Here is a 26,676-nt window from a genome sequence, read left to right on the forward strand (position 1 = left end):
CCATTCCAAAATGCTTCTTTGTTGCATCAAACTCATGATTAGCAACTGTGGTTAAGCAGTGAATTTGAGCCATGCATATACCATTTCAGAAGTCTAGACTTGGATTTTGAGTTACTGTATAAATTGAGCATCCCTTACAGAAACCACAAGCATTCCAGTGGTATTTTTCTTGTTCCAGTTTTGACAGCCTAGAAATGCTGGGGTTAACCTTTGACTATGTCCTAATGATGGTGTTATTTTTTCTCAAATTCTTGGAGTTATGCTTTCCTCAGTTTCCTCTCTTCTGCCCTGATCCAGGACTTATCACTTAACTGGATTCCTGCTGTAACCCCTAGCTGCCTCCTGGTCCCAGTATCTGCCTCCTTCCTTGAGTTGGTTGACATGTAACTTCCAATGGCATTCTGTTGTTGGTCACATCAGATCCAAATGCTTCTACCTCCCTTTAAACCCCCTTCCATAATCATTTTGTCCTTCAGCTCCTTCCTGTCATTACCCAATTTGTCCATCCATTCAGTTATTCAGGTATCTCTATACATTCTCACCTTTCTGCATTTTCTTATATTTTCTCACCTTTTAGACACTGCACCGCTCCTAGTAGCCTAATGTGTTCCCCTTAAAGGCTTCAGATATTCAGATCTTCTACTACTTCTGGCTGCAGGAAGCTGTGTGCTTTTAGGCAAGTAGTTGAACTGCTCTGATTTTCTATAACAGGCAAATTGGTTTAGCTGGGTTGTTTTTCCTTATGTAGAATTTTTTTTTAATCGAAGTATAGTCAGTTACAATATGTCAATTTCTGGTGTACAGCATAACATCCCAGTCATGCATATACATACATATATTTGTTTTCATATTCTTTTGCATTAAGGGTTATTACAAGATGTTGAATATAGTTCCCTGTGCTGGTCTAGCTGTTTTAAAGGTTTCCTCAAGTTTTAACATCCTGTAACTCCTTCCCCTCTAATACATTGACCTCTTTCTTTTCTGAACTCCCTTATAATACTTTTAGTCTCTACCACCTAACATTATCTTCAGTTTTTCTTTAGTTGTTACACTTAATAACGTCATTTGTGTCACATGCTTAACAGAAGGCTAAATCTGTGACTTCAACACTTGCAGCTACTGCAGATCAGTGCAGTGCGGGTTATAGTTGGTTGATTTGAGCAATTTCAGTCTCATACACAGCCCAAGGTGAATCCTGGATGACAGCTCTACCTTCAGGTTCCAGGCTAGTACCATTAACCTTTGAACCGAGAAGGCTTGCAGACCTTTTCCTGGGACTTGCCTAACACAAGTGACTGTCCTTTGTTTTACTTTACTAGATGAATTGATACGTGCCAACAAAGGGGACAAACAAGTAAAAGTACCTGGGATCGCAGAGGCTTGGGTCACTTTTGTGTGTGAAACATCTCAGTTTGAAATGTGACAGTCTTGAGCAGGGGTTCAGTTTGGGAGGGTCGATTAAAGAATCAATGGCTTTGGGGTATGAAGAAGGTGTAGCGAGTGAGCAGTTTAAAGAAGCCCAGGAACCACAGAGGAATAAGACTAACTATTTGACCCAGGAGTCAATTTTGTAATAAATAGGAAAGGGTGAAGTTACTGAACATATAACCCACAGGAGGAAAGAACACGGTTTTTGTGAGGTAATTATACTTCAGCATCTAACAGGGTTCTTTGAGAGGGGTGTAAATAAGGTGTGAACAAGGGGGAGCCAGTGAACACTGAGACTTTCAAAAAGCCTTTGATAAGACTTTTGACCAAAGACTGCTTTAAAAAATGTCCTCTCACCATGGGGTTGGGGATAATGTTTAGTCATGCATAGAGATCTAGTTTAAACACAGGAAGGAAGCAATGGGTGGTTTAAATGAGATCTCACTTGCCTGGGGAGATTTTTACAGTAGGCTCTCCCAGGAATCAATGTTCAGTTTTTTTAAAACATTTTTATAAATGATTGGCAAGTAAGCCTAGTAAATCTCTCAGCTGCTTCCTAATTTAGAGTTGACACTGAGAGCTTGTGGATAGTAAAATACTAAGCTGAAGAGTATTAGCTGAAGGGCTGTTTCACAAGGCAATGTGAGAAGGCAGGAAAATGGCATGAGTGACTGTCTCCAGGAAGATGGCTCTGTACATGTTTTTCAACCTACTGAACAGGATTGGCATTCAGCCATAAAAAAGAATAAAATAATGCCATTTGCAGCAACATGGATGGACCTAGATATCATCATATTAAGTGAAGTAAGCCAGAACGAGAAAGAAAAATACCATATGATGTCACTTATATGTGGAATCTAAAAAAAAATGGCGGTGGGGGACACAAATGAACTTATTTACAAAACAGAAACAGACTCACAGGCATGGAAAACAAACTTATGGTTACCAGAGGGAAAAGAGGGTGGGAAGGGATAAATTGGGAGTTCGAGATTTGCAGATATTAACTACTATATATAAAATAGATAAACAAGTTTCTACTGTATAGCACAGGGAACTATATTCAGTATCTTGTAGTAACTTATAAAGGAAAAGAATATGGAAACGAATATATGTATGTATATGTATATATGTATGACTGAACTATTATGCTGTGCACCAGAAATTGACACAACATTGTAAACTGACTATACTTCAGTTAAAGAAAGAAAGAAAAAGTGATCAGGAGTCATTATGTAGGGAATCTCTGAGGATACTTGCTCTGGGTATTCTTATGTCTATATTTAGAAAGACATACATAATACTGACATAGTCATGAAGGGCATTCAGAATAAAAGAGTATATTATTGTCCTGATTCAAAATTGATACCTCTTTCTTTGTGCTATTTATACAATTGGAGTTTTGAAGACTAGGCAGCAAAATGGATTCAGGATTTGAATCAGGATTATTCAAATAAGAAATGAATACATGATGTACAGAATATCACAGCAGAGAAAGAGTCTAAGGAAGGAGATTAATCAAAAGAAACTTCACGGAGAGCCTAAGTGGGTATACTCTGGACTTGTTTGCGACATCCCGAAAGTTTAAACAAAGAGCTTTTCTTTGGAATTTGAAAGGTCTCTTTTTAAATGAATTTACTTTAACAGGTATGTGGCAAATAAGAAACGTGAGGCTGTTAGCCTGAGTGTTCAGGCTGAAAAGTGCAGTTTTATTAAGAACTTAGTTTAAATTGTAATATGTTTAAAGAGTAGTCAGAAAACATCAGTGCTTTCCCATCAAAATCTCTGTTGATGTCATTGTGATAGGCTATACTGAAGAATCATTGACTAGGCACAGTGATTCTGGCTCTTATTATACAAACCATTTTTCCCAAGAACTATAGATACAGAACCTAGGTTGCAACCCAGGCATATAAATTGACCCCCAATATTTTTGAAAGACTTTATTTTTTTAAGATTGAATGATGACTTGTATTCTTTAATTTATGCTAATTTATTCTGGGCCCCTGGTGTAGTTATTAACACAGATCTGTTTCTGTCATCCAATACATAGTTTTATTGTGACTTTTCCTATAGAAGGTTAAATTTAAGGACAGCTGGAAAAGCTGGAAGAAAAAAAAAAGAATATATCATCTACAGAATGTCACCAAGAACAGAGGAAGCTAGATATATGGCTAAGATGTATAAAATAGAGGCAGTTTCTGGGAGTGAGTTTTCTGAAGGCTATGTATTGCTTTTTGACAGCTTTTTCTAAGTTAAGCATGATGATAATGCCTTCCTAGAGTGACAGCAATGCCTAACGGACAATCTGTCTGCTCACAACCTTTTCACTGAGTGTGAAATTTACATCAAAAGACCCATTGGACTCAGATACTTGTACCATATAATTTCTTGAATTATCAACAATGCTATGCCCTTCCAGAACCATGGTAATTCCTTGAAAGCACAGAAACTAATCTGTTGTGCCTTACTATGTAGAGATTAGTACCCAGAGTATTAAGTCATAATTTTGATGAATGGTCTGGAAGTAGTGGTTGTCGAGGTTAGTAACAATTAGCTGACTCTAATGACCAAACCCCAGTGAAGGAGGAGGGTTTTTGCAGGAGCCATTCATAGCGCTGCCCATACTGGAAGACTGTATCAGACTCGAGTAGTTGCATTTAGTTGTTACACACTTCAGAGGGGAGGCTGCTCTCATGAATATGTGAGTTACCTTAAGCTTGTCTTCAGGAGGACATCTCGCTGCTGCCTCTAGTCCATCAGCAGTTCTTGTCAGCATTACATCTCAAATATATTCCCAGTCTCTCCACCTTACCTCCATTGCCATGACCCTGCTTCACATCATCATCATCTCTCACTGGTCTACCCTGGACATAACTGGCCTGCTCTTTTTCCCTCTTGCCCTCATGACAATTCTCCAGACAGCACCCAGGCTCATTTAAAAAAAAAAAATCTTATTATGTCACTGCCCTGCTCAAAACCTTCTGGTGGCTTCTCATCATACTTAGAATAAAATTCAAAGTCTTTAAGAAAATTTTTTTACTATAACTATATATAATTTATTTGTATAAATTATTTATTTAAGTTTTTAATTTTTAAAATATATATTTTTATTAAAGTATAGTTGTCAAAGTCTTAAAAATTTTACTATCACTATATTTGTTTAAATTATTTAAATTTTTGATTTTTAAAATACATTTTTTTATCAAAGTCTAGTTGATTTACAGTGTGTTAATTTCAGGTAATTTCAGGTATATAGCAAAGTGATTTAGTTATACATATATATTCTCTTTCAGATTCTTTTTCATTATAGGTTAACTATAAGATATTGAATATAGTTCCCCATGCTATACAGCAGGTCCTTGTTGTTTACCTATTTTATATATAGTAGTATGTATATGTTAATCCCAAACTCCTAATTTCGAAGTCTTCACTTTGGCCTTTGAAACCTGGCATGATCAAGCCCCTGACTATATTTGTGATCCCATTTCACACTATATTTCTTCCTATTCATCATGTTCCAGCCCCACTGGCGCTCTCTCTTTCTCAAATACAGCGATCGAGTTTGCACTTCCAAAGTTTTCAAATTTGCTGTTTCTTTTGCTGAGTGTGTTCTTCCTCCAGATCTTCACATGGTTAATTTCTTCTGGTCACTTAGGTCTCAATTCTAATATCATTTCCTCTAAGAGGCACTCCCTGATAATTGTTGTCTAACGTTCAGACCCCTGCATCATCCTGACATCCTTATTCCTCCTTTATTGTTTCAGGGCACATAGCACTATCTAGTTATTTTATTTCTTGTTTATTGTCTCTCTCATGCGCTAGATAAGTTATATGTCAGCAGGTACAGCATTTGTCTTGTTTACTTTTATATCCCTACTATGCAGCGCTGCATCTGGTACACAGTAGGCCTAGTTTCATAAATATTTGGTAATGAAGAAGTAAATCTCAGTGCTTATCGGCATTAGCAGTTCTCTTAGAACTGGCACAGTTTCCTCCATGGAAGGTAGTTGAATTGACCAGGTACCTAAGTTGCTTAAATTGTGTTGAAGAAGCTACAGGGCTTGAACACCTGAAGGCAGATGTTCATAGTCCTTAACAGCAATTTAGCCTACAAACCCCTCATGAGTGGTACAGTCTGTAATCATTGTCTCCTTTGCTATAGAAAGTGAGAGCTAACAAAAGCTACAATTCATTTAATGTTTATGATGTACCAGGCACAGAATAGCACTTCACGTCCATTAACTCATTTAATCCATGCAACAACCCTATGTGATCGGTATTATTATCCCCATTTTAGAGTCTTGAGAACTGAAGGATAGTCACATGGCCAGTGAGTAGGGGAATCCGGATAGGTGCCTAGGCAGTCTGACTCCTGAGACAGACCATCCACATGGATTTCACAACCACCTTTACCAGATGATCTGTTGATCTCTGTGCAGTTTGTATGTCACAACTGAGACTATACATTTGACTTTTAGTGACCTTTCAGTTTCAGTGATCACTGCTTACCAAACAAGTTCCCTCGGGTTCTGTCACCACGACCAATATCAGTTAGGGCTTTGCCATTTAGGTCATACTGGATCGCTGGAATGAGACCATGTTGTAATGGAGCATTCATCTGAGGATTTTTTTGGTTTTGTTTTTTATTTTCCTTTCTCTTTTGATGGTCTTGCTGCATAGTCTAAAACTTCATTGTCATGAATCCCAAGAACTTACAGCAAGGGATGAGGCCTGGCTTGGGATTCTTATGAATGTAACTGTTTACTGAGGCTGCAGGAATCATTACCTATTGTGTAGCTTTTGCTCTTAAGAAAGCATTCAGTTCTGGGCCAGTAGGAAGTCTATGCTGAATTGAATGACAGTGGCTTGAGTTGTTGAGGGGATAGTGGGTGGAGGGGGGAGATGATGCTGTGACTTAAATGCTACCCAGTTTTCTATCCCCAGGAGACAGACCAACTATAGCAAAAATGCATCATTCATTTCTGACACCCAGTATACAGTCATTCTCCTTCCCCCTACTTCCTGCAAGAAGAAAGTAGGAAAGAAGAAAGAAAAAAAAGATAGTATAAGTTTTAAGTAAACACTCTGCTAAATAATAAAATATGTAACCAATAAACAATGATGTAGTAGTAGGAATATTCAATATAGGTATGTAACCCATAACCATGCTATATTCTATATAATATATATTTAAAGTGTGTTTGTCAACAGCACTAAGACGTTTGGGACCCCCTGTGTGTGTGTGTGTGTGTGTGTGTGTGTGTGTGTGTATTTAAGTATTGAAAAAATAAACACGTATACACATAAGCCTTCCCAGACAGAATTTTCAGACCAGCAGGCACTGGGTAAACATGATAGAAAACTCAGTGTGTTATTTTAAATGTCATGCTCTGATAAATGTATGTCTGAATGCAGTTAAAAATAAGTAACAACAGCTGAACTTTGTAGAGATAGATGCAATCACTGAAGTTTTATTGTCTTTCACAAAACTCAGACTTGCTGAATTACTGTTGATTGGAACTTCTGCTGTATCAGTACAGTTTAAGCTGGCGAGTCACTAAAAAGCACAGTGATGATGACCAATGGTCACTCCGTATTCTCTTGTAACAGACCTTTTTTGTTGGGTTTATTTTTAATGGTATTTGATAAAGTGTTTCAAATATATTTCTGTAGTGGCTTTTGTTTTTGGGTAGTATTACCTACTGTATTTAGTACAGTAGTAGATTTTTTTTAGGTAAGTTCCATAAAACTTATACTTCCTTGCGTCTAGGCCCCATAGTACAGTCTAGAAGGTAGATGTACAGAGCTATCTTGCCAGGCATCATGTTAGGTTCCAAGATGGCTGATATGAACTGTACCAAATCTGGGACCTGACTGACATCTCAGCCATCAGTGTTCACTATGTTTGGTAGCTTAATTGTCCATCATTAAAGATGTGTAAACCCTTGGATCACTAGGCTGCCATTTAATGCACTGGAGGAAAACGTGTATCTTGTAGCGCCTTATTACCTTCAAAAAAATTAATGGTGCAGTGTTTCCCTTCTACTAACAGCACTTTCTCTATTTAAAAATCTCTATCTTACCAATATATACTTTATAAATCACTTTTTAAAACGTGAATTGCAGCGTATTCCTAATTTTCTAGGTACTAGATGAGTACTCCCATGGTTATTCTAACTCTGAGCTTATATTCTGTCTAAAATGAAGTCACAATAATCCACTTAACATGTACAGATAGAGAATAAACATATACTTTCAGGGAGCCAATAAGATGGAGAAATTGAGGAATTATTTCACTCTCTGTAATGATCTTTGCAAGTTGTCAGGAATTAGAACAACTCTGAGAGTAACTTTTACTCTCTGACACCATGTTGCTTTCCTTCATAATGTCAAAAAGGATAGTACTGACAGTGAGGCAGGTTGTATGATGGTTATCAGAGAAGCCACTGGGACCAGATCACCTGAGTTTTCATTCAGCAATACCATTTACTAAATGACCTTGAGCAAGTCACTTGACCTCTCCTTTCCTTGCCTCAGTCTCCAAATCTGTAAAACTCTCCCATAGAGCTGTAGGGGGCAGTGTGTTAATACATGTAAAGCTTCTAGCATGTAATAAGCATTCAACGCGAGCCATAATGATTATTTGTATTGTTCTTGTTATTGGCTGTGTGCCCCAAAGACTATTGCATAACCAATAGTTATTTTCTCATTTCTCTTGTAATTCCCCACTTCTCATGTAAATGACTGCTATTTGAGTTTTGAATGCAGCTCTCAAGAATTACTTGTTGGGGAGGTGGGGGTTATTCAGTGGTAGAGTACAGGGTTAGCATGCACGAGGTCCTTGGTTCAATCCCCAGTACCTCCATTAAAAAACAGTACAAAAAAGAACTGCTTGCTGTTTATTTTGCTTGTTACCCACTCATAAAAGATTTCTTCAATGGCTCATTGTCACTGTGTAGCACCCCTCTAACCACAAAAAAATTTTTTTAAAGACCAAGTGTAAAAATGATTGATAAGATTATCACACAGAGGAGTCTTCATCAACCCCCTCATTTTGCCCAGCACTTTTTACAAAACACTGATTTTCGTCATTTGAGCATGAGGTACGTGATGAAAATACAGAGGTGACAGAGAATAAATGCCACCATTATGAGCAACACATATCTCCCCTAACAGGCAAGACTAGTATGAGGGAAAAAGCTAAAGACAAGCAGTATGAAAAACATATGTGTACAGCTGTCCGCTTTGGCAGTTACAGAAATTTATATGTAGATATCAAGTCATCTTTTTTTCCAAGAGCACAAAAATACCGCCTATGTTCTCATTTAAAATTAAGGGGAAATTTGTTGAATTATTGTGACAGTGTCTCATTATTGGACTTCTTCCTCTGTAATATTCACCATCATTCTCTCAGACTGTTACTGGAGAGTAGGTTCTTGTCTTGCAAAGAATTTCAGAGTGAGCCATAGTAAAGTGAAAGCAAGTTTAAATAGAGGAATATACATTGCATAGACAGAATGAGGTCTGTCTCAGAAGGGAGAGTGGCCCTAGGGTGTTGGGGGTGTTTAGTTTTTATGGGCTAAGTAATTTGATATGCTAACAAGTGGGAGGATTATTCCAGCTGTTTTGGGGAAGAGGTGGGAATTTCCAGGAATTGAGCCCCTGCCCACTTTTTGGCCTTTTATGGTCAGCCTGGGAACTGTCATGGTGCTTGTGGGTGTGTCATTTAGCAGCTAATGTATTATAATGAGCCTATGATGAGACCCAAGGTCTACTGGAAGGCGAATCTTCTGCCATCTTGGGCCAAGTTGATTCTAACCAGTGTATGTCCTTTCTTCAGCAGCTATGTAATTCTTCTAATGGTTGTGCTCTGCCCCCTTCCTTCCTGTCTCAAAACTAGTTGTTAACATTCTTTACATTCTTATGTTTCTTCTATATAGTATATGCCCACTGTTAATAAATCATGTTTTTGTAAACTAGGTGGTTTTTTGATGGCTTACTAAAATATTATAGATGCCTCTATTGCACTTTATATTTTTTCAAAGGCCCCATTTACCATAAACATGTCATAGAAATTAGTTTTCAAACAAAAAGATACTTGATAATATTATATACTAAAGTAGCAATGTTTTCATAACAAGTGTGATATATAATGAAAGGAGGTCTTTGTAGAAAATTACCTTTAATTTTAGCTAAGTGGATTTCTTACGCTTTTGATAATACTGTAATAGCCTATAACATGTTTTATGATTTTTTTAACCTCATACAATCTCTGACTAATTCTGAACTTGATGCCCTTGCTTTTCTTGGAATCTGGGAAGATACCTAAAAATTGTTTTTCCCCAAAAGGGGAGTTGATGCGTGTGTGTGTGTGTGTGTGTGTGTGTGTGTGTGTGTGTGTGTAAACACAGAACAATGTGACTGAAGTTGGTAACAGCTCATCTATAGCTGCTTACATGAAAGTTACAAACACTGGTGGAGCAACTCACATGACAAAAAGATATCCCTGGGCAAGTGAGAATGCTAATTATGTGGTTCAGACTTTTAACTTGCTTGTCTGTTTTGGGGCCTTAACCTAATTCAGCTTGTTTATTTTTAGTGAGCCAGCAATATTTCATGTGCCAGTATCAATGGGAAATTGATGGTGAAAGTGGGACTGTTTGTCTCAGTCACATCAGTTTCACTGTTTCAGTAGTATTCCATTACTAACAATAGGAGGCAGAATGCCACTTGAGAAATGTAGCTAAACAGTCCTACAGAAAGGTTAGAAATCCTTCTAATCCTCTTTTCACTCTGTTGAATGCAATGTCTCAAATAGTACCAGGTGTACCAGCATAATTAATAAATATTGTCCCATAATTTGATATGTGACTGGTGAACAAGATTAGCAAGAAGGGAGAATATGTTGTAGCTGATGTTCTGGGTGAAATTTATAGTCAAAAGGATTTCCAGACACGTGAAATTTTGCTTGCTTGTCATTTCTTATATTATTCTAAATTTCTCAGTGGAAATAAACCCTAATTTCCTTGTTGTTCTATACCAGAAGGAATTATTACCTAACCTAATTAGCTTGATCATAGCTACTAAAATGATTAAATTTACAAAGATGGTAGGAATCTTACGCCATATTTAGAGAAAGCCGCTTATCTCTACCACTGATTTATATTTTTCCTTATAATCTAATTATGAAATACTTTAAGGATGTTTCAGAAAGAACAGAGAATAGAATAAAGACCACCCATGTGACCACTAACAGTTTTGCCAAATCTTAACATTTTGCCATATTTGCTCTAAATATGTTTTTTAAAGAAACTGAACTGAGCAGTTGAAATCTTCAGTGTAACTTCACTCTTTCCCTTCCCAGAGATAACTATTTTCCTGAATTTGGTGGCTATAATTCCTTTAAATGTTTGTGTACTTTTACTGCATATATATGTATCCATAAATGATATAGTACTAGTTTGCATATAAAGTTTTGAAACTTTTCATTTATAAATGATGTCACTTTGGACATACTCTTCCCCAACTTGCTATTATTGCTCAATATTTATGGGTTTTTTTGGTCATTTATCCATGTTGATAGTCAGTTCATTCATTTAAATGGCTTATAGCATTCCATAGTACAATGTGAGAGATTAAGCCAACTGTATGGTTAGAGGATGCAGTCCCCCCACGACTGCTCACACTTCTTTTTTTTTCTTTTTTTTTTTTAATTGACGTATATTGTTTACAATGTTGCATCAGTATCTGGTGTACAACATAATGTTTCAGTCATATATATATTCATTTTCATATTCTTTTTCTTATAGATTACTAGATATTGAATATAGTTCCCTGTGCTATACAGAAGAAACATGTTTATCTATTTTATATATAGTAGTTAGTGTCTGCAAATGTTGAACTCCCAATTTATCCCTTCCCACCCACTTTCCCCTCCCCATAACTGTAAGTTTGTTTTCCATGTCTGTGAGTCTATTTATGTTTTGTGAATAAATTCATTTGTCTTTTTAGATTCCACATATAAGTCATACCACATGGAATTTTTCTTTCTCCTTATGGCTTATTTCATTTAGAATGATGATCTCCAGGTCCTTCCATGTTGCTGCAAATGACATTATTTCATTATTTTTTTATGACTGAATCATATTCCATTGTATAATCATACCACAATTTCTTTAACCAGTCATCTGTTAATGGACATTTAGGTTGTTTCCTTGTCTTTGCCCACACTTTTGACACAAACTGCAAGTTTGGGGATTCCCAAAACCACCCTCAGTTTTGATAGTTCACTCAAAGGACTCCCAGGACTCACTCAAAGCTGTTACACTCACACTTATGCTTTATTACAGGGAATCAGTGTAGATTGAGATCGGTCAAGGGAAGAAGGGATAGAATACAGGGCGTTCCAAATGTGGAGCTTTCACTTGTCCTCTCCCCACGGAGTCAGGACAGCGTTTCTCTCCTGGCACTGATGAATGGCAGTGTGCACTGAGATGGCTAACCAGTGAAGCTCACTCCATTGCTCAGGCATGACTGATTTGGCCATGGGGCTGATCTCAGTCTCCAGCCACACCAGAGGTTGACTGATACCACATGACCCAGCGCCTCCACCCTAAATCACACTTCGGTCTTTCTGGCATGGCTAATTCCTACCTTAAGACTCTTGTATGGCCAGCCCTAACCTCAAATCATATTGTTAGACTGCCTGGTGACCCAAGGCCACACAGACAAACAAGGACACTTCTTGTAGACTTGGCATTCCAAGGGCTTAGAGATCATCTCCCAGAAGCCACAGACAAAGGACAGACATCTTTGTGGACCGGGTTAAATTCTTTATTACACATATGAATATGCCACATTTTCTTCTGTTCATTCTCTTGATGGATATTTGGGTTGCATGTGATATATATCAAATAGTATCTATATTATTTAATTAATGAATACTTTCTGTAATACTGTGTGCCAGGTACTCTGTAGCTTCTTTACAAATATTAACACATTTAATCCTCAGGAGACTCCTATATGAAATAAGTGCTATTTTCTTATTCTACAGATGAAGAAAATAGGATACAGGGAGCCTAAATGCCTTTTTCAAGGTCACATAGCCAGTAGATGGAATAGCTGGAATATGAACTCAAGCAGTCAGAGTCCTTCCTCATAACATTCTGTTATGCTGCCTAAGAAAACTACAGCAACAAATATTTTTATTCAGATCTTTTTTTCTATACATATATACAAAAGAGTCTTTGTAAGATTTATGCCTAAGAGTAGAATTGCTGCACTGTAGGAGTATGTGTCTTCAGCCTTATTAGACTGCCAAATTATTATCCAAACTGATATTTTTAAACAATTTGTAAGATATTTGTACATATGTTTTCTAGTCTGTGGCTTTTCACTTTCTTTTGTTATCCAGATGTTTATAATTTTAAGGTACTCTTTTTTTCCAATGTTTTCTCTGTGATTTTGCTTTTTGCATCTTTTTAAGAAATATTTTTTGGGGGAGGGTATAGCTCAGTGGGAGAGTTTGTGCTTAGCATGCACAAGGTCATGGGTTCAATCCTCAGTACCTCCATTAAAGTAAACAGACAAACAAAAAAACATAATTACCCCCCCCAAAAAAAAGCAAAACCAAAAAAGTATTTCTTTCCCCTGAGCTCAAATGTACATCCTCCTATATTTTCTTCTAGAAGCTTTGCCTTTTATATTTATGCCTTTCATCTACCAGGGATTGATTCTGAATATGGTGTAAAGCAGTTATCTCAAAACCATTTTTGCAGTGGTCCATTCTTTCCCCACTGGTCCGTAATTTCACCTCTGTCGTGATCATATCCATATACTTCTGGTTCTTTTTATTAGTTTGCTCTTGCTGCCATAACAAATCACCACAAACTTAGTAGCTTAAAACAACACAAGTGTGTAACCTTACAGTCTTGGAGGTCAGAATTCTCAAATGGGTAGTCAGGGCTGCATTCCTTCTTGGGGCTCTAGAAGAGAATCTATTTCTTGCCTTTTCTAGTTTATAAAGACCGCCTGCCTTCCTTGGCTTGTGAGCCTCTTCCAGCAGTGGCTTTGACCTCTGCTTCCATCTTCAAATCTTCTCTGACTTTGACCCTTCTGCTGCCTTTTTTTAAAGTAACTTTCTGATGAGATATCACCCACTGGGATAATCCTGGATAATCTCCCCATCTCAAGATCCTTAATGTGATCGCACCTGCGGAGTCCCCATGCTGTGTAAGAGAACCTACCCACAGGTTCCAGGAATTAGGATGTGAAGATCCGTAGTGGGGGCATTTACAGCCTATCACAGTCTTCTTTCTGGACCTTCCATTAATCTTGTATTTTTAATTCATCCCTTTTAAGCATACTCATCATATAATTCCTATCTGATAACTCTACTATCTGAATAAAGTTTTGGGGGAATCTAATCCTGCGATTTATTGTGTTTGTTAATTCTCACTCAGGATAAGATGTGTTTCTTCATCTGTTGTATAATTTTAGATTATAAACTCATCAAACTGTCTATGACAATCTCGTGTGGCCTGGGTTGAGGTCATATGGCTCCAGAAAGTTTTAGCAATTGCTTCCACCAAGTTTCCAAGGATACTACTGACCCAGAGCCACTTTTCATGATGTTTTATTGATTAAGGGTTTATTGGCTCATCTAGTTGTATAATTTCAAATCCCAGCTTGTGTGAGGGCGGACCACTGGTTATAAATACAGAGGTGTAATCTTCCTCCACCCAGAGTTTCAGATAAAATAATTTATGTTTTCTCTCTCGTAGTAAGTGGATTTTTCCTCTAGATCAGCCTTTCACTGAAGTATAGTCCTTTAAGGATCCAGACATTATTAGAGAATATCTCATTTTCTACTCCTTGCCTTGTTTGGATCCTAAGGCCTCTCTTTTCCCTACGTGGGCATTAAAACCCAAGCCCTTAGATTCATGAGTTAGGCAAACTCCTTAGAGCTTCTGCAGCATTAACTCCTGTGCTTACTGCTTTAGTTTTCAGTTCTTAGTTTAGTTTTTGCTTACTTTTATGGTAAGCAAAATCTCCAGTCTTCCCTGCTTACTTTCTCCTTGAAGTTTCTCTGTGGTCACTTCTGCTGCGGGGGTCTCACCCATCACCTCTTGAGGCTATTTGTAGCCTATATATATATATATATATATATATATATATATATATATATATATATCTTAGATGATCAGTAACTGGTTTGGTGGTGGGGATAGCTGAGCTTTGTTTAGGGACACTTTCAGCTTGGTCGCAATTCTAGGCTTCCACATCGTATTATTAGTAGTACCTTTGCTGTGTTAAAATATTACCAATCTTACTTCTGAGAGATTCTTAATACCTTGATAGAAAAAACAGCACATGATCAAAATCTTTTTTTCTCTAGGACCAGTTATTAATGTTAGATATTTGAAAGACCATAATGTTACCTTAATTTTCAACTCAAGAATCCTAATTCTCATTTTCCTATTCTCTTCCTAGGATGTGTGCGGTATTCGGTGGAATCTATTGTCTTCGCCATTCAGTACAGTGCCTTGTTGTGGACAAAGAGTCTGGAAAGTAAGGATGATATAAGTTACCTTCCTATATTTACACCCCAAGCACAGGTGAAAAATACTAAAGTCGATTTTTAAAAAAAATGATTCTTCAAAGATCCTCCTTGGTATTAATAACATATCAACCTTGATTAAAAGTAATTTGTGTTTAGATCCTTCAGAACAAGGAAAGTGAGTTCAGAATATAGAAACTAAATTAATTTCCCTGCAATATGACTATAGCTCCTGATCATCCAAGCTTGGAAGACAAATCATTTCAGCTGCCGGGGGTGGGTGATGAGTGATGTTAGTTTTCCTTGTGGCCTTACCTCCTCTAATTGATTTTCATCAGATGACAACAAAGCCCTCTGTTATTGCATTTTTAAAAATGGAGCTCACCTAAAGACTCATCAGATTAATCTCTGCTGATAATGCATGTCACTCCAAGAGAAAAGACTTTAATGAGTTTTTAGGTAGATTGTTGTCATAAACTATAGTTCCCTGTTATCTGAGAATAAATTCTTTCACAACCGTATCAGGCCTGCAAGCTGGTTGAGGATTAAAATAAGAAAGTACCTGTTTTTAAAGAAAGCTGAGTACTATCTATTTATCTGTGTATGTTTATATTTCAATTATATTTTTCTAGGATTTATTGTTTAGTAACTAAGATAAGATCTCATCTGAATTACACTAAGTTAGTAGTATTCTTTGATTTCTAGGTTTTACACTGAAACTTAAATGGATCAACTGATCACGTTTTAGGAGCTGTTCAAATTGCTATGTGTTTTTTTTTTGTTATATGTTCTTAAGTATCTACTGACCTATATCTCTTATATGACTGTTTTTAGGGAATATGTAAAGAAATAGTATTATTCAGGTTATAAAATACCTTAATATCTTGAACTGGCAGCTTAAAAACATAAATTTGAAGCTTTTTTTTCATTTTATAGTAATTCCAGATAGTCTAAGGGACATAAAATGCCTGTTAACTTCTTGTAGACCCATTATAGTGCAATAGCTAGTATTTTGAGATATGGTGGAGAAAAAAATTCAACTAGAAATGTAATATTTAGACAGTGAATTTGCTTTAGAAAAGTAATTCTCTAGTATGAGATAAAATAGACACATGGTTTAAAGGCTTATAATTTCCTTTTAGCACTTTAACAGAAAGGTACTACATAAATGAAACATGATGATCTCCAGTGAAAAATCTATCCTTGAAGGCCCAGGGTATTCATATATTGATGCATGAAGAGCTCTGTGGAGGTTCATGAAGGAATAGTTGTCTTTATGACTCTTAGAGTCATTTGTCCTTATGCGTTCATTTTGAAACGTATGCATGTTCCCATGTTGGAAAGCCAGATAATGAATTGCTTGTTTGGTGCTTATTTACTTAGATCCTTTTACCTTTTTTGGGCCTCATTCCAGTCCCACATGTTACTCTTAGTGACATGAAGAATTTGCATGGCTCATGTTTGTTTAAAAAAAATGGATGTATTAGTACAGTAATAGCATTTGTTGAACTAAAGACTACATTTACCTTAACTTTGACTTAGTTTTTATTACAGACTCTTAACAGAAGAAATCTTCTTTATGACCTACTCTAGATTTCAATTGCAACAGATAGCTGACGGCTAAGGGTTTAGACCCTTTAGACCTTTCGACCCTTTAGAGACTAAAGTTTGGTAGTTTTCAGATTTTATTGTGCCTATCAATCACCAGATAAAATTGTTTAAAATGCAAATTTCTATCTCTCACCCTGGGAGAGTGAAATTGGGTCATCTGCTTAGAGTGGAGCCAGGGAATTTGCAGTTTTAAGGAACACCCCCAAATGAAAATAATGTAGATTACACTGAAAAACAGTGATCTGTAAGGTAAAGTTTAGGATTTAGCCAATGGTACTGTGTTCTATGATGGACTGGGGAGACTCTCAGTCTTAATTCATTTCTTTTATATCTTCATAGAAAGACTTCTCAGACATAACAATTATTGTCTAACAACTCTTAAGGCATGCAATGGTCAGGTATCCCTGGAATGAAAGAAGACCTGGGACTCTTATCACAGCCACGAGTGACAGTGGGCAAAAGTCACTTTTCTCTGGGCAAAGCCAGTTCCTTTATCTGTAAGATGAGTTAGATGGACTCTGCAGTAATTTTCAGGTCTCCTCCTGGATATGATGTTCTTTGGTTGAATTATTGAAAGTACTTAGAAAGTACTAAGTTTTTCCGTAACATTTAGAAATAAATTGTCTTAAAATGTTTTACATGCCCAAATGTAGTCCATTCGCACATATTGGGTAATCTTCAGTCCCAGTGAGAAATTCAAAAAATGTCTGAACAACTGGTATGCGTCTACTTTAATGAATATAAATGAAATAGCAAAATGTCTACTTCTGCTATTTATTATTATTTTACTAGAACCTCAGTTTTCCAATGAATGACTTTTTCTTGGCCATCTTGGGTCTTTAAGATACAGCCATTGTGTATTCTCTGTGTGATTCTCTTACTGGAAAATTTATTCCAAGCCATAGCTGTTTATTTCCTTAGTAGTAGGACAGTTTTTAAAATTTGACCTCTGTGTGTAATATTCATGATATCTACAGTATTCTCACTCTACTAAATTACTTAAGTGATCTTGAAAAAGTTTTATTTAAGAGACAACCAGTACTTCAAAATTGCAAATTCATATCCTCATTAATAATTACCAAATTTATGTTTTTGATTCTTAAAAAAAAAACCCATTCTTTCAAGTCAAATAGTCTCTATAAATATCTAAAATTACCATTGATTAAAGTTGACTCAGGCCAATGTATCTTTCCCAAACATCACTTTGCCATTCAAAGTCAAATAATTGAGAGACCTACCAGTAATAGAAGATGTTCTGTCAAGACTTGAATAGAAAATAAAGTGAGGGATAATTTTTTGAGGGAAAAACCTTGAGCTTATATTTGGGCATATCCAGCATACATTTCTTTGTAAGGAATCCAGACTGACGCAAACAGTTGTTTATTTTAAGTGTAATTGGCATATTAATCAAGGGATCTGCAAAGGTTTGCATTTGTCTCCTCTTAGATGGCCTTTCCTCTCCTACTTTACTATATGGAGTACTTGGCATCCCCTCTCCTCTTTGGTGTAATTAAGAGCTACTCATGCTTTGGGTCTAAGGTCTAAGTTTATTTCCTGATCCTACGGACTAGATCAGAACCCTCTGCCAGCGCCCAACTCAGGTCCCCTTGTATGATTGTAAATTCCCTGTAAGAAAAGGCAGGATCTCATTACTCTGTCTCTAGAACCAAGGCAGGTTCCTGTCACCCATTATACTCAATAGCTTTGTATTAAATGAATGAATGAAGATTAAAAACTGATGAGAGCCCTTTTTTGTGCCTTTCTTTTCACCTTTCATTGAGGAAAGCTGATAGAAGCATAAATGATCATAGCATTGAGTTTAGCGTGTGGATTACACATCAAAGTATTGTACAAACTTTGAGAGAAGAAATACGGAATATGGAACCAAACTCATGCTTATTTTCAGCTAGACCTTATTTTTTGTTCTTGTTTAATTCGCTCTTCTTGAGATCCGCATTGACTGTGCTCTATTTGCTATGTTATCCATTGGCTCTGCTTTCTTAATTTTCCAAGGACATGGGTATCAGTGGTTCTTTTTTCTACCCTCTTACTAAATTCTAATACTGAACCCCTCTGTTGACTGTTTCTGGAAACACTGAATGCTCTTGTTGAGCAACTTTCTTTTCCTTTACAGCAGTGCTGACCATGTAAAACGCCTGCAAATTAGATTTGGCTGTTTAGCAATGTAGCATTCGATAGTAGGGTAGCGTATGGATGACCTTGGGCCAGATATGTCTGTAATCAATAGTCCGAATCTAATTACTTCAGCTAGTGTTCCTTCTGAACTTCAGCTGTCTCACTTACTAGATTTTCTGCTGTTACTATTTTTTGGAGATGTCTTTTTTTCCTGATGTCAGGAATAACTGGATCTTTCTCAGATATTTGAAAATTAGTTATGAATAGTATGTTAGACCAAGCATGAGGTGACTGATTCTTAATACTATTTGTCATTGTGGGGAAATCACTGCATTTCTGATTTTAGTATGTTCCATTTGTAAAATGGTAGCAATAATATTCTAGATATTTAACCATCACCAACCCACATGCTGGTATCTGTGGGGGTAAACAGGTGAATAAAACATGAATCTTGCCCTTGTGTACAAAGAGACAGCAGGAAAGAGTACAGGCTCTGAAGTCAGATTGACCTGGATCTGTAGAACTGGATCTGTACCCTGGCTTCCCCACATACTAGCTGAGTGAACGTTAACAAGTTGTTTAACCTCTCTGTGCTCCAGTTACTTTATCTGTAAAGCAGGATAGGACAGTACCTATCTCATTAGATTATTACGAGTATTAAGTGAACAGATAAAGCACATAGAACCCACATAGCAAGAACACAGTACCTGTTAACTAATAACAGTTATTAATGTAATTGGATGCTTTGGAATCCCACGGTGGAAATACAGTCCTTCTGTGCTATGCTAAGGAATTAGACTACAATCAGTGGTAGTTTTAAGTGGGTGAATAACAAGATTAGATTTGCTGCTTTTAAGTTTGCAATCCTGGCAGTGATCTGGAAGAAGTATGGTGATGGAAAGAGTTTCTTTACTTTCTAAGTCAGAGATTCTGTATCTTTGTTTGTATCTCTGCACTATTCACGTGCAAGGAAGACTTCCATCATCCATCCATCTGTTCCGTCATCCATGCAACAAGTATTACTTGTCTGTGTGCCAGGCACTGGGGACACAGCACAGAACAAGGCAGTCACGGTCTTTGTTCTCATGGAGCTTAGAGTCTACTGGGCAACACCGAAGAACAAGTAAATTAATGAGATAATTAACACATTGAGATCGGTTCAGTATGCAGATCTGGCTCTTTCTTTCCCTGTGTATAAAAAGCTTCAGTGACTTTATATTACAGTGAAATCTAAGACTGTTTATTTACATCGCTTACATGAGACTTGAGACTCTGGGATCTGACCTTTGCCTGCCTCTGTAAGTTTCTCTCTCTTCCCTCCCTGTTTCCATTTTATTGTCAGTTAATACTGAACTGCTTGTGGTTCCATGAACTTCTCTTACTTGCCTTTTTTCCCCCTACAAATGCTGCTCTTCCACTGGAAATATCCTTCTTTTTTGCTTGCATAACTGGTTTTTATCCTTTGAAAGCAGCTAATACATCACTTCCTCCAAAGAACATTCCCTGATACTCTACCCGCCCCCCAGCTTTCACCTCTTAGGACAGTACTTGGCACATGGTTGTTATGTCATGCATTTAGGTCAGACAGATGAGCCACCAACCCGCTAGCAGTCTTTTTAGACTTAAGAGTCTAGGGCAGTGTCAGTGGAGATGGAGAGAAGAGGCCAGTTTCCAGAAATTTTTATAAGGTGAAATCAAAATTCAGCACCAGATTAGATGTGGAAAGAGAGATTTTGAGCTAAGGAAACTGCATCTGCTGGTCATGCCATTAACTGAGATTGGGATTCCAAGGCAGGAAGCAGGTGAGGAGCCATGATGAACTCAGTTTGGGACATGCTAGGTTTAAAAAGGGTTTGGAGTCTGTCCAGAAAGAAAGAGAAAATAGACCATTAAAAAACATGGATACAGTAAAAAAAAAATATGGATACAGAGCTTGGGATTGATTAGAACAAAGAACCGTAGGTTTGGAGTTATACTTGTGTTTGAAGCTATTGGAGTAGCTTTTTAGCCAAGAAAAATGAGTGATAGGCATTTTGGAATGGTTTCATTGAAGCAGTAGCATTTGAACTAACGTGTTTGAGAAAGCATGGAAGGGCATAGTGAATCGGGAGAATTATTTTGTTTCCTTCAATGACTGGGAATCTTCTAACTTCCTTAATTAATGTATTTTCATTTTAATGACTTCATATGTGATTTCTACATTCCTTACCATGCAATGAGTTGAGATATTAATTCTGAAGATTGTAGAGATTGGATACCTGTTTTAATGTTCTTGTTCTCTTCTGGGCCAAGTTCCATATAAAGAGTTTTCATCTTACTGATTGTTTTCTTCCTTATCATCATTTTGCTATTTATGCCTTCATGTCATTGAACCAAGAGCTGAATAACTGTGGTGATTTGTCGATTTAGAAAGCTCAGCTCTAGAAATGTTCTGTCTGACTTCAGTGATTCTTATGATCAGCTTGGTCATTGTGTCCCTGTAACTGGGAACTCTCATCGTGTTCCTCCTCAGTTTACTATTTATGAGGCTCAGCAAGGCCCTCAACTAAATCCAAAGTGATGTTAATCTTTAATGGCTTCCTCAGGTTCATGTGGGAGGGGTGGGCAGGAGGATATTTTCATGTCTCTAGCAGCACTGTTTCATTTTGTTATTTTCCATTACTTGAATGTCATCTAATTTTTTCTATTAATCTTTATAATACGAAGTCTAAGTCTAGGTCCCAAATCAATATGCCTTTCCCCATTGTTCTCCCAATTAGGCCTAATATATGACAGTGAGTCAAGTATCTGAGGGGAAAACAAATCTTACCACTTAACTTAAATGTGTCTTGGTTTGAAGAGCTTTGTTCGGGCCTAGAGCATTAGTCCTTTAGAGTGAGACTGTCAGGTAAGTTGTGTTATTATCATCTGCTGGACTGCCTAGGCTTATGTGACCATCACCTTAGTTTCTGCAGAAATCAGTAGGTTTTTCTGTAGCAATAGCTCTTGGCTTTTTTTCACCTAGCCCAGCATAAAGAGACAGCAGTAGCTGTGGCACACTGTGATTCTTCCTTGGGATTTGGGAGCTTATCAGAATCTCCAGGGGTACTTATAATTGGAAAAAGTCCCCCAGGTGTGATTCTGATTTGCTTCCTTCTCCTCCTCCTCTGAGAATCACTGTTTCATTCGGAAGCTTCAGCATAAATAAGCACATTTATTGGTATACTGTCCTCGCATAGTTGAGCTCCCTAATCTCTATGAGTCCATTCTTTCCTTTGCAGTGGTCCCCAGTGGTTCTAATACCATAACTTCTGAAACCAGTGTCTGCCTGTCACCAAAGCTGTAGCTGCCACCAAAGCAGCCCTGTTATGTTGGGAAGCCTACAAGCCAAGAGGTCTCCACAAGCTTGAGGGCCAGGTTTAACTGAGTGGTCTATTTCAGCGGGAGCCTTTTGCAAAAGACTGAGACTGGAGTCCCAAGATTTAGGCTAACATCACTCCTCGTCCCAATTTTATTCCAGTATTTTATGATGAAAAATTTTCAAATTTTCACCAAAATTGAACGACTTTCAGGGTGATCACCTGTATACCCACCACCTAGATTCTACAATTAACATTTTAATGTACTTAAATTATTATTAAATCATATTTATCCTTCTGTTCATCTGTTCACCTCTTTGAAGCATCTCACAGTCAATTCCAGATATCAGTATATTTCCCCCTAAGCATTTCAGTATGCGTATCATTAACTAGAGTTTAATATTTGTTTATAGCTTTTTCTTTTGATGTAAAATTTACATATGGTAAAGTGCCCAAATCTTAAGTGCTCATTAGCTGAGTGTTGACAAATGATAAATCTGTATAACCCAAATCCCTGTCAAGATATAGAAGATTTTTAACACCCTCTTTTTTTTTGCCCAGATTATTCCCTCTTGCTTTCTATAGTCCCTGAGTTCAAGGTAAGCAAAAGGCTAGTCAGTGCTCCCAGGACGAATAGGGATCAATGTTTAATGATGGAGCATCAGATTTCTCTTTTCCATTGTCAGAGTACTTTGTGTTTTAAATTGTATGTGAATATTTTAAAACAGGATACTGAGTGAGTAACTTACCTTTTAGTTTTTAAGTAATTATTTTGGAAAATACTATAGGTATAAATACCTTATATTTATTTAGTGAAGTATTTTATAGAGTAAGAACTCTAGTTTAATGAAACGTGAGGAGATATGCATAGAAACGTATGTGCGGAAGAGAAAGGAAATGGAGGTGAGGGGGGAAAATCACAAATATTAATGTAATGTAATGTATGTATTAATATGTAGTTAATTGATTAGAAATATATTATGCATATCTTAACATCACAAGATACCATAGTCTGTCCTGAAAACAGTGACATGCCATTTATTCAAGAATATCAGTGTATCATAATCTGCCATTAGGAGATATACATTAAATTCCTCTCACTATTGGTCTTGGGTATTTGTCATTTCATTGTTAATGCCTTTATGCCTGGTAAATATCTCTTCTTTGGCTTCTTTTTTTAGGGTGATGCAGCATATTTTAATATGCCATATGCCAGTATCTTTAAAATATGGCATAAGTTGGAAATTCTTTGCTTGTATTTTATGAGGAGCAGCACATAAGTATATTTCTAATAAAATCATTCTAGTCCCCAAAGGAGAAAATGTGGCAAAAGTAAATTGTGGTATTTCCATTCTAGAAGGATATAGGAAACATGTAGGCATTTGCATATAGTTCCTGAAATACTGCATACTGGCTTTGTCAGTGCTGGTAAGTCCATTTCAAGGATGTTGCCCTTAGTCCATTAGTTTGGATAATGAGCCCTATAAAGTACATTTATAACTTGTGGCACTGCAAGGAGATGGATTCTAATTTTCATCCTTTTAACTAGACACATTGAAAGAAGGTCAATGGAGGGTTCCATATGATTCATTGTCCCAACACATATCAGATGACAGAGACCTGATAATGTCCATGCATAAGTGTTTTCCTTATTTGGAAACAGCACTTGAAAGAAATCTTTCTATGATCATCATCCTTTGAAGTAAAATGGAAACAGATATTACAAGAAGCCCTATCCCTTTTTTTGTTTGTTTGTTTAAAACATTACCACACGTGTGACCAGATAGCTATTCTTGAACAAAAGGGACAGCAATACTTAACAGAAAAATAAAAAGTCTTTAGTGGCTTTATAGGCTGTGAATGATATAACAAGATATTTAATCAACTTTTCCTTCCTCTTTTCTTAGATCTGTTAAGAAAAGAAAAAAGAAAAAAAAGAGAGTGCCTGTTTTCTAAACAAAGGAAAAGCTTCTATGTTCCTAAACATTAGAAAAGCTTATAGTATAATACTCATCCTAACTTTATTCTTTATTATTAATGACATTCAAAATAAATACTTAAGTTCTATTCTATACTTATTTTATAGTTTAAAAGACTTTAAAATAGCAACAAGAATACATATTCCATAATTTATTGTCAAAAATGTGAAATTGTAGGCAATTTTTTTACTCTTGTCTTTCAAGAAATTGGCTTTAGATTCAAACTTGGTAGCTGATTAGTGTTCATTTTCTCCGTTCCATAATCATTAACAAGAACGTTTTTGCTATGCTTATCTTTTTCGTAGATGTAAAGCAATCATAGATCACTTTGGTCAGAGAATAATCTCTAAGCATTTCCTCGTGGAAGATAGTTACTTTTCTGAGAACACATGCTCACGTGTGCAATACAGGTAAGGTACGCCTCCAGCCAGTCTGCAAGGGAAGGTGAAACTTAGGAAATTTATCCAGGTGATTACACTGATGCTTCTGTATGATTCTGTTCTTCAAGTAAGATGCAGATGGATACCAAACCAAAGATATATTCAACATGTTACCACTCTTCTCTTACAAGGTCTGGTTTGGAGGGAGCCTAGCTTCATTTTGACTCTTGCATCAGCTGGGGTCTGTCTGCAGGTCACGCCTCCTTTCATGAGCCAAGAAAAGATTAAAGCAGAACTTGACTTGGTTTGGGGAGGTGACACTTTTATCATGACTTATATCTTTGAAACATGCCTTCTGGTGGTTGCATAGTTATATAAATGAAATTTATCCATGGAATCTGAATCACTGATTAACTGTTTTCTGCATTACAGGCAGATCTCCAGGGCAGTCTTGATTACAGATAGATCTGTACTAAAAACAGATTCAGATCAACAGGTAACTCCAGTCCTGTACTCTTTAATAACATGTTGCTAACTTAATCTACATAGTAATAGGTAAAAATCAATATTGGTGAAGTAAAATATATTAAGCCAAATGTGCTAATATGTTAATGGATTTTTTTAAAAAATGATGTTATGTAATAATCTTGGTTTCTTAAAGATTTCCTTTCAGCAGAGCAAAGAATTGTGTCTTATGTAACAGATTTATTCTAGGAAAATTGAACTGATCCTAGTTTTCCACAACTGTTTCTGACATTGAAAATATAATGTTATGGGAAGAGAAACATTTAAAAACATTTTAAAATCTTGGAGGAAAAAGCTTTATGGTAACCAACACTACAGCAGTGGTTGTAAGCCCACCCCTAGGGGTCTGAAGTGAATGAGAATCAACACAGATTTTCAGTTCTGACATTTCCTCATCACCATTGTTCATTTCAGTACCCTTTTCCTCCTTGAAACCCCTAATTCTGTAGGAATGTCTTTATGCCTGTGGTTTTTCCTCAGTCCGAACACTTAAATTCCAGAATTTGTCCCCCTCTCCTTCTGACCATATTTTACAGGGACTGAGAAAATAAGCTTAGAAGTGTGACTGTCAGACCTATTCTATATGCTGCTGCTAAAAATAGGTTCCCTAAATTTCCTTAACTTGGACTCTTTCTGTTACATAAACCAAACATATTTGTTATACGTGTGAGTGCAAATGCTTCCATTTAATCATTCAGGAAACAGAGAGTGCCTTTTGCATGCCAGCCAGCTACTAGGTTCTGAGGAGATAATGCTGACCATGATAGCATCCATGCCTTCATAGCCTGCAGTCTGGAGGATACAGATACAGATGGATAAATAGCAATGACAATTCAGCAATACAAGTGTGAGCGAGATATGCTATAGCAGCTATCATAAATTTCCTCTCCCGGTAACCATGAGCTTTGTGAATGGGTCGAAGAGTAACAGAGAGGCAGAAAACTCAAGAGAGCAAATAGAGACAACTCTAAAGAAGCTAATCTGTGAAGCGGAAGAGAGAGGAAGTGATTCCTGAAGAGGGATGTGGAAGTGAAGAGGGCATTTCTTTAAAATATTAGAATGTCTTTCAACTGATGGGGGTGGAGCCAGTAGAGAGGGAGAAATGGAAGATACCCAGGGGAAAAGGAGGGTGATTGATGCAGCAAGATCCAGGTAAAGGCTGGGGAGGATAGGTTTCAGAGAACAGGTGAAAAGCATTGCCCTTAGATGGGATGTGAGACCCCTTGAAATAAGAGGGTGAATGCAGGACCATTGGTAGGTTTGGGAGTTCCCATCTGATGGGTTATATTTACTTCTTAAATTATAAGGTGAGGTCATCTCCTCAGAATGGGGGTGTGAGTGTGGGGATGGGTCAAAGCTCAAGGAAAGGTGTAAAATGATAAGTGTGGGGAGTTGGAAAGAGACCTGTCTCGTGGTCAGATGGCTGGGTCATGTTGATGGGTCCAGTTGAGGCTGAAGGTCATGGGTTTACAGTGGCATTGATCTGCTCCGATCCTTCCAGCTCTTTCATTCTCTTACCCCCACCCAGCTGCTCATTGACCCATTAAGAGACCTCCAATTCCTTGTTCCCTCTGTTTCCTCCCAGATTACCAGCTCCCTTCTGCCCTCTTACTGTGCCGTGTCCTAGACCACGTGGTGGATCTTCTGAACTGCTGTTCCTCCAATACCTTCAGTTCCCATGTCACCATGTTCTTCTGCTGCACCCACAGAGAAAGTCCCAC

At 37.1% G+C, this 26,676-nt stretch overlaps 1 protein-coding gene across 2 annotated transcripts in view; it reads left to right on the forward strand.

Moving 5' to 3' along the window:
- Positions 1-26,676, forward strand: part of CHM (CHM Rab escort protein) — a 151,114-nt gene that overhangs the window by 91,210 nt on the left and 33,228 nt on the right. For both annotated transcript variants that reach the window (XM_064483002.1, XM_010983756.3), the window contains exons 9-11: positions 14,920-14,997; positions 24,356-24,460; positions 24,863-24,926. In XM_064483002.1, coding sequence (XP_064339072.1) covers positions 14,920-14,997; positions 24,356-24,460; positions 24,863-24,926 — 247 coding nt within the window. The remainder of the gene's footprint in view (positions 1-14,919; positions 14,998-24,355; positions 24,461-24,862; positions 24,927-26,676) is intronic.

This window comes from Camelus dromedarius, chromosome X (assembly GCF_036321535.1).
Source record: "Camelus dromedarius isolate mCamDro1 chromosome X, mCamDro1.pat, whole genome shotgun sequence".
NCBI lineage: Eukaryota > Metazoa > Chordata > Mammalia > Artiodactyla > Camelidae > Camelus > Camelus dromedarius.